The sequence below is a fragment of the Malus domestica genome, chromosome 12, assembly GCF_042453785.1.
Source record: "Malus domestica chromosome 12, GDT2T_hap1".
NCBI lineage: Eukaryota > Viridiplantae > Streptophyta > Magnoliopsida > Rosales > Rosaceae > Malus > Malus domestica.
Window position 1 is genome coordinate 18,243,763 of NC_091672.1, and position 9,240 is coordinate 18,253,002.

The following is a 9,240-nucleotide window of genomic DNA, read 5'->3' on the forward strand; positions in this document are numbered from 1 at the left end:
CAGGTGCAGGCTCAGACACGGACAGCGTGAGGTCAGGAACAGCAGATGCAGGTAGCGAGGCAGGAGAAGGAGGCGCGGGAGACTCGGCATCAGTGAAAGAGGTCGGCTCAACAAAGAGCATAGGGTCAGAGGGGTGGATGACCGAGGGTAACACGGGATCAGGTGAAGAAGGTTCAAGAAGTGGGTTGGAGAAAGACATAGGTTGAGGGGAAGATGAAGAAGGGGATGTGTGAAAAGGAAAAATATTTTCATGGAAGACAACATCACGACTGGTAAAAATTTGGCGAGTGGTGAGGTTATATAATTTGTAGGCTTTCTGACCACTGGGATATCCCAAAAAAATACATTTGTGGGCACGAGGAGAAAATTTGTGAGTGACATTGACATCAGTGGCATAAGCGAGGCAACCAAAGACCCTAAGGTGTGAAAAGGTAGGAGGTTTAGAATACAAACGTTCAAACGGTGTTTGCTTGGAAAGAATGGGTGTAGGAAGACGGTTAATGAGATGAACGGCTGTGAGCACACATTCACCCCAAAAATGGAGGGGAAGATTAGCTTGAAAACGTAAGGCACGAGCAGTTTCAAGTATATGACGATGCTTGCGTTCGACGACCCCATTTTGTTGAGGCGTATAAACGCAAGAGTGTTGGTAAATCACTCCATGATCTTTAAAGAAATCACGAAGGGAAAGAAATTCCCCACCATTGTCAACACGGATATTACGAATAGAAGTATTAAATTGGGTTTTAACAAAAGAAAAAAAATCCTTGAGAAGAGATTGTGTGTCATGTTTGTGTTGCATAAGAAAAATCCATGTAAAGCGAGAATAATCGTCGACAATGGTTAAAAAATATTTGGCTCGAGAAGTAGATGCAACTTTAAAAGGTCCCCAGATGTCACAATGAATCAAAACAAAGGGTTGATTAGATGAAATTGAACTAACGGTAAAAGGTAATCGATGTTGCTTGGCTAAAGGGCAAATATCACAAGCATTATTAGATGCAAAAGGGAAATGTAACAACTGTTTGGACATGAAATCTAGACGAGAGGATGACAAGTGACCCAAACGCCGATGCCAGAGCTCCGTTGGTGAAAGCACAAGGTTGCAGAACCGTCGAGGAAACTTAGACTGATCAGGAGCCAAGGCCACCAAGTAGTATAGCCCGCCTCTTTGCTTACCCAAACCAATCACCGTCCTCGTCGTTAGGTCCTGCATAATACACCAGGAAGGAAAAAAAATTACTGAACAATGTAAGCCACTCGTAATACGACTTACTGACATCAAATCTACTTTAAAAGTAGGCACACACAACACATCTTGCAATTTAAAAGTAGAACTCAGAGGGACATGGCCAATGGAAAGTATGCGGGCTTGCTCTCCACTGGGTAACAAAACAGGAGACATATTCTTATTTTTAACACCACCAGTAAGCAATTCAGGTGAAGAAGTGATGTGATCCGTTGCACCACTATCGATTATCCATCGATGGAGATGCAAGGGAGAGTTCGACAAACCTGTCTTAGCGACATTGGCCTGTGGCTGTTCCTCACGGCTCTGACCATTCATGATTTGTAGAATCTGTTGAAACTGGTCATCAGAAAGTCCAGACATGACGGACTGCAACTCCTCTTTGGTGGCTGCATTTTCCGAGACATGATTCGCCGAGGAAGATCCCCGATCTTTTTTTGGTCGCTGGTTTCCTTTCTGTGGTTTAACTTTATGCAAACGGTGTCCTGGTGGATATCGCAATGAGTGCAATGCAAAGGTTTGCGATTAGAAGACTTTGAACTAGGTTGACGTACTGCCATAGCTGCTACGTCTGTAGTAACTCGAGAAGAAGCAAGGCTTCGTTGCTTCTCCTCCTGGGAAATAGATGCATAGGCTTGACGAACCGTAGGTAAAGGATTCATCAACAGAAGCTGTCCTCGAACAGCACTATAGGAGTCATTGAGTCCCATAAGAAATTGCATCAACTTGTTCCTCTCATTCTGTGCTCCACAGGTGCAAGAAACAGATTCACTGTATGACGACAATTCATCCCACAAACTTTTCATCTTCGTGTAATACGCAGCAATGGAAAGTTGATCTTGTGTAAGTGAAGCAATGTCCCGTTGTATTTGGAAAATTCGGGGAGCATTACTTTGACAATATCGCTCACGCAATTCCTCCCAGATCGCATGAGCATCAGTCATATATAGGATACTATCAGCAATATCCGAGTCAATAGAATTAATAATCCACGCAACGATCATGTCGTTGCATCTCTGCCACGAAGCGTGATCGTCCGGCATGGTCTTGACAGAAGGTTGCAGGACAGTGCCATCAACAAAGCCAAGTTTATTTTTGGCACTCAGCGAGATCTTCATAGCACGAGACCAGGTTGAATAGTTATCCCCATTCAAGGGTTTCGAAACCAGCATCATGGCTGGATGATCAGAATGATGAATGAAAAGAGGATTGGAAGCATCAGCCTTAGCATTGAATTTGCTTCCAGAACTTGCGTCGGTAGCCATGGAGGTCGACGAAAAAAGGCTATGTGAAAATAGTAAAGAACAAAGGGCAGCGGAAGGAACTAGGGTTTCGGCCTAGCTCTCGATACCATGTAAAATCGTACCACAAATATTTTGCAGAAGATTAATTTCTTCTATTGCTTCTTAGAGTCTTTATACAAAGAGAGATCTAACCAAATAGGTAACCTATCCTACATTCTAGGTTTTACAGATATTCTCAAATCAATTATAAACAATTTACAAAATAGTTTCCTAAAACTAAGCCAAGATATCAGGGATGATATCATTGACTTCTCAACAGCAAAGAATACAAGGAGGAAGTTAATTCCTCGACTGGCCGTGACTGTTCTGGTATGAATTTTTGGGGAATAGACCAGTCTGAATCAGCCGAAAATAACAATTTCAATGTAGATCAATGGAGTTCCAAGATCCAGTATCACGAACTTAGTCAATTAATCGGCTTCCAATGCAAGTGAGTAGCTAGCTAGAGAAGTGATGAGGTGTGCTTGTGTGGATATATATTTTATTATTTTGTAGATAAAGTACGTATTCGAAATCCCCAGCAGAGGTCTCTAAGCCAAGGCAAACTTACATGCAATCTCTGTGACAGTAATTTTTGTGTAAATTAGTGTGTAAAGTTGAATTTGTTATATATAGGGATCAATAAAGTATGTAATTGAGTTTGGTGTTGCCCGTTGTAATTACCTACATCATTTCAAGATCCCAAACTGAGGTTGATCTTTAGGAGGAGAGAAACTTAAATGCAACCGAGACTCTATGATAGTGATTTTCATGTAATTTAGTGGGTGCAATTCAATTTGTCATACATAAGGGATGAATAAAGCATGTAAATGAGTTTGGTGTTGCGGGTTGTAATTAGCTACATCATTTCAAGATTCCAAAGAAAGATTGATCTCCACAACAAGTGAAACTTACATGCAACTGGTGTGATGGTGATTTTTATGTAAATTAGTGTGTATAGTTCGATTTGTCGTACATAGGGAAGAATAAAGGATGCAAATGAGTTTGGTGTTGCAGGTTGTAATTAGCTACATCATTTCAAGATCCCAAATAGAGGCTGATCTCCACAACAAGTGAAACTTACATGCAACTGGTGTGATGGTGATTTTTATGTAAATTAGTGTGTATAGTTTGATTTGTCATACATAGGAATGAATAAAGGATGTAAATGAATTTGATGTTGCAGGTTGTAGTTAGCTACACTTCAAGATCCCAAACAAAGGTATGAGGGAGAAAAGTTACATGCAACTGGGACTCTGTGATAGTGATTGCAATCGGGACTTTGTGATGGTGATTTATGTAAATTAGTTTCCAAAGTTCAATTTGTCATACAAACATGTAAATGAGTTTGATGTTGCAGGTTGTAATTAGCTACATCATTTCAGGATCCCAAACAGAGGTTGATCTCCAAAATGTGACAAGTACAAATGCAGCCAAGACTCTGTGGTAGTGATTTTTATGCAAACTAATAAGTGTGTATAGTTCAATTTTTCATAAATAGGGACGAATAAAGCATGTAAAAGAGTTCAGTGTTGCGTGTTGTAATTAGCTACATCATTTCAAGATCCCAAACAGAGGTTGATCTCCAAGACAAGGGAAACCTACATGCAACCGGGACTATGGTGTAGGTGATTTTATGTAAATTAGTGTATGGTTCAATTTGTCATACATAGGGATGAATTAAGCATGTAAATGAGTTTGGTGTTGCGGGTTGTAATTAGCTACTTCATTTCAAGATCCCAAACAAAGGTTGATCTCTAGGACGAACGAAACTTACATACAACCGAGACTCTGTAATGTGATTTTTATGTAGTGTGTATAGTTCAATTTGTCATACATAGGGACGTGTAAAGCACGTAAATGCATTTGGTGTTGCAGGTTGTAATTAGCTACTTCATTTCAAGATCCCAAACTGACGAGGAAAACTTACATGCAATCGGGACTCTGCAATGGTGATTTTTATGTAAATTAGTGTGTATAGTTCAATTTGTGGCACATAGTATCCTAGTTTTGGTTTCATAAAGTCATAGACTGGGTGTCCTGCTTCAAGTATGTTCTAAACTTTTGTATTGTAAGGTCATCTTCAATGGAGAGGGTTAAAGGTCCAAAAGGTAAAAAATGACCTGATTTGCTCAAAAACTCATCTTCAACCGATGGCTATGCCATAATTCTATGGAACTTACCAGGTCATTATTTGGCTAAAGAAGCATCAGGTAGGCGAAATGTAGCCGCCCCCCCCCGCCCCCCAAATTAGTCCTTTTTTCAAGGCCCAGCTCCTCAATTATAATAATTAAGTTAAATTCAACAACTAGATCTGAAAACATCTAACAGTAGTTTAATTAAATTAACTAATAAATTTATAGTATAAACTTTACTAATAAATTACTGAGGGGGCTATGTTAAGCCCCTTCGGTTGGAGATAACATATGACTATGACCTAACACTATTTATTTAAAAATAATTTTTTACAGGACTATAATTTTGAACGGGTCTATGTTTAACCCTTTCAGTTGGAAATGACCTAAGTTTCAATCCTAATGCCCCGATCTTGTATCCATACCGAGCAACAAGTCTAACGACATCCCACTAGCCAGGGATTTGAATGGAGACTAACAGGAGGCACCACTAACGTGTGAAATATGGAGAGTATGGTCGCAAGACTGAAACTGGAATTGACCGGCAGGTCTTGTCGTTAGTCATACAAGCGCCAGAATCTGGTTTTGTTGTCATTTAGACATTGGCCACTCGAAATAGCTTGCTGCAATCAGCATTTTGATCGCTAGATTTCTCACATTACAAACGTAACACTTACGACTAATTATCAACTATCTTTAGCAAACAAGGTATGGGAAGATAGAAACTCAGTCAGGCCCAGGATGAACAACCCAATTCCATGAGAAGATTCGTATAAGATCGAAAGGAAGTAGTCAACACAGTTGGTCAACAAAGTTTCTAACAATTTGATGAATTCAAAGAGTCTCGTAGATTAGCAATAAACGGAAATTAGAGGACACAATCAACTTCACATTAAGTATAATAATACAGACAAGACTGATGATGAACTGGACAAGTACAAAAGAAATACATTCATGCTAGTATGATACGCACTCTTAAACATGAAATAAACAATCAAATACCATGCATCAAGTACCAAAGTGAGTCCTCAAAATGAAAACGATAACCGAACAAGCCGATAATACTCTCGAACTGATCAAACCACCCTTTATACCACCTCACTTCTTCAGTACACTGCAAAGGAATATATCCAATCAGAATACAAAAACAACACATCTTGATACAAGAATGCAGGCGTTTAAATGATCAAGTTCAATTCTACTGCCTTAAACAAATAATTGGGTGAAGGTAAAAGTCCACGTTTAATGGTTCAAGTAGCTGTAGAGTCTAATTACGTAAAATCATAGAATGAACAGAGTAGTGACATCAAGTTATCTCTTTAACCTTCTTAGAACTAGGACACTAGCCCAACTTCTCAAAACTTCACATATGTATGACCAAATTACATGGAAATGTGTCTAGGCGTTTATCTATCTCAACACATAGGTTAATGTAAATGAATATGAGCTTACTTGTACAAATACGCAGCAATGCCCAAAATTATACACAGCAATACAATATCAATACAGAAATTTCGGCTGGACCTCAGCTGTAACAAAAACAAAAGTTTCATTAATTCTACTAACAAAGAAACAAAAGAAAAATCTTGAATGTGCAATCATAAACAGAAAAGCCGCAATTACACTCACCTGGTTGACTGTGTCCTTCAGTCTAACATTGGTATTCTTAAGGTCCGCAGATGCCTTGTCCACCTGTTATAAAGGGAAGCAACATTTAGTAATTCATATTGAGAATTCAACTGAACATCTTGGAAGCAGTACTAGAAGAGGGCAATCTTTCTCACCTTAGAGTCAATCTCATCCATCAAAGGAACTTGCCTATCGAATTCCTATGCATAGCACATGATAAAGTCATTTGACATATGTATATATATTGCAAATCAGCACGTAGAACCATGCAAAAACATCTAACCTCGTTCATATCCTGAGCCATATTTTTCAACGTATCCAAACCATCTGATATCACATCCAAACCTTGATCCTGTGATGTCAAAATACATAATATAAACCCACATCCATAACTCAGTACTAACTACCAAGCATGCAATTTACATTTTTCAAAAAGAAATCTCCAGTGTAAACAAAAACAACTCTATAAATATGACTTGCCTGCTTCATTTTCCGCATTTCATACTCTTGCCTGAAATTACTCGACGACTCAGACTGTTGGAAGAATTCATTATCAAACCGTCCCTCTATTAATACATGAAACATATAAGTAAAGTTTACCCAAAATAATCAAATAGAATTCAGTTGCCCACAGACTATAATCATTAAAAGGCACCCAACAGTCTTAATAAAATGTAAGAAATTACCAGAATCGAATTTGATTTCTGTACGAGAAGCTGAAGCTGCCCAACCTCCTCCAGTTTGTTTGGGTGCAGCTGGAGTCCCATCTGGGATGTCCTGGATCCTATCTGGCAATGCATGGACCAAATCATTACGAGCAGCAAAATCTTGGGATGAAAGCCCTTTAACCTGCAAACAATAGAATCAATTATGAAAAACATCACCCAACCCGCAAAGTAATCATTCTTTGTATACTAGACAGTCAAAATTGGCAATTCTACTACACACAAACACAGAGGCATCCCACATATTTTTTGACCTCATCTCACTAAACAAGTACTAAAATCCGCATAAACGAGCAAATCATATTCAAATTGTCAATTCTGACTGGAATGTGCCCATCTAAAAACAAAAATTATGAAATGCACAATTCCAAATTACGAAAATTAACAAATTTCATTGAAGCAGTGAAATGCTGACCTTCTTTACAGCCAATCTCTGCAATTTGGGAACCTCCTCGAGTAATCGAGCCTTGGTCCTACGAATCTCAGCATTCAGTGCAACAGCAGATGCCCTATTTTTCTCTTTCGAAGCAATCTCCGCTTTCTGCAGATCAAAAAATACTCCAATTCAGTTCAACACACCAAAGGAAGAAAAAACCGAACTTCACCCCCAAATTCTCGGGAATTTCGTCCGGATCAGCAACTAGCTTCTTAAATTTTCCCGAGTTTTCTCGGAAACCAAACAGAGATCGAATTGAGTGAAATCGTAGTTTGCGAGTGTGAGCGTGTGTGTGTGTGTGTCTGTGTTAAAGATAAAGAGGGGAGGACCTGGAGGGCGGCTTCAATATCGGATTCGACGGAGGCGTAGAGGCGAGCAAAGGCGTCGTCGCCGGAGACATTGAGATCCTTCTGCTTTTCGACGTCGTATCGGTCGTACTTCTGGCAGATCGCATCTACTCTGGTCAAGATTTCGATGACGCTCATCTTCTCCTAACAACCACCTTACCCTTCGATCAATTACAGAGAGTTGAAAAGCTCTGGTTTTTAATCTTTTGAGCGTGTGAGCGGTTTCAAAGTAGCAGCAAACTACAGCCTGTACGAACTACAAAAATCTCAGAAAATACTTTTGGAAAGTTTTATTCAGACCCATTTGTCTTTTTTTACACTAACTTATCATTTTTTTTTGTCAAACACTAACTGATCATTTCGAATCTGCACAAGTGCACAACAATTCTTTTTCTACACCTAAAATAAAATTAAAAATTTATAAAAAATTAAAAAAAATAAAAAGAGAAAAAAAAATATTAAAATAAATTCTAGCACTAGAAAACCCTGGCCATCTCATCTCTCAAACCCTAATAGAGAGGGCCAAAGCTCCAAAAACCAGAAATTCGTAAACATGTTAGGGTCCTACTTAATTTTTTTGGATAGAGCTCGATCTCGCGAATGCAGAGGCGAAAACCGATTGCAAAACAGAGTCATAACGATGGAGATTTAAGAGAGTCATATCGATGGAGATTTAAGCAAGCAAAGGAAGGGGCAAAATAGTAAATTGAAATTTTTATAAATAGCAGCTAAAAAAGGACTTACTATTTGGGGAAACTTAACCCCGCGAACTAACCTGTTTAGCTTTCCTTGACCCACGACGCTGACCGGTTTCTCGGTAGCTTTTCTAATGGTTTTCCAACCAACTCTACACGACTTTAGGCAACACCACCACCTAGAAACGACTCAACGCCACCCCAGCTTCCTTTTCCACCCCAACATCTACGTCACAGTTGAGCAAAGCTCTAGTTTTTCCCGAGCTTCTTTGACAGCGATCTCACGTTCTCATTCCACCACCAATCAATTCACTTCAACCCAGTTACAAAACACATAGCTTAAATCAAGCAACGGAGCTTCGGCGAGGCAACGACACTAATGCACTGTTTGCGAAATCCGACGGTCTTTGGCAAAATTCGATGTTCTTCGACTCATTTCAGACTCCGGGGAATGTATAAAAATTAACGTACTTTTCACGAGGTTGATTTTGGTATATTTTGGGTTGATTTTGTTACTGGCCAGATTTTGGTGAGTTATGGGAACCGACCGCCACTTGTAACAGAGCGTGGGCTGGATGACACACTTTGTCTACTTAGGCTAATTCCATGCCCTGTATCTGTTTTTTAGAGCCGTTTGACAAGATTTTATTATTTGAACTAGTTTCGTAACTGGCACCACTTGACCTTTGTGGTAAGTGAAGATCCGACTGTAAGATCATCATAAATTATAGTATATTGTTA

General features: G+C 39.3%; 1 protein-coding gene across 1 annotated transcript; it reads right to left on the reverse strand.

The window, feature by feature from the left end:
* Positions 1 to 5,468: 5,468 nt before the first annotated feature.
* On the reverse strand, positions 5,469 to 8,446 carry LOC103450064 (syntaxin-71-like). The gene is made up of 9 exons (XM_008389385.4): positions 7,787 to 8,446; positions 7,437 to 7,562; positions 6,983 to 7,145; positions 6,777 to 6,862; positions 6,580 to 6,648; positions 6,452 to 6,496; positions 6,297 to 6,359; positions 6,120 to 6,196; positions 5,469 to 5,781 (listed from the first exon to the last, which is right to left on the reverse strand). The coding sequence occupies exons 1-9, from the start codon at positions 7,940 to 7,942 to the stop codon at positions 5,766 to 5,768; spliced, it is 801 nt and encodes a 266-aa protein (XP_008387607.1). The 5' UTR covers positions 7,943 to 8,446; the 3' UTR covers positions 5,469 to 5,765.
* Positions 8,447 to 9,240: the final 794 nt, after the last annotated feature.

Coding starts and splice junctions, on each gene's coding strand:
- LOC103450064 (XM_008389385.4), bottom strand. CDS start 7,942: ATGAGCGTCATCGAAATCTTGACCAGAGTAGATGCGATCTGCCAGAAG. Junction 7,146..7,436: donor AGAGATTGGCTGTAAAGAAG/GTCAGCATTTCA, acceptor TATTGTTTGCAG/GTTAAAGGGCTTTCATCCCA. Junction 6,497..6,579: donor TGGCTCAGGATATGAACGAG/GTTAGATGTTTT, acceptor TGCTATGCATAG/GAATTCGATAGGCAAGTTCC.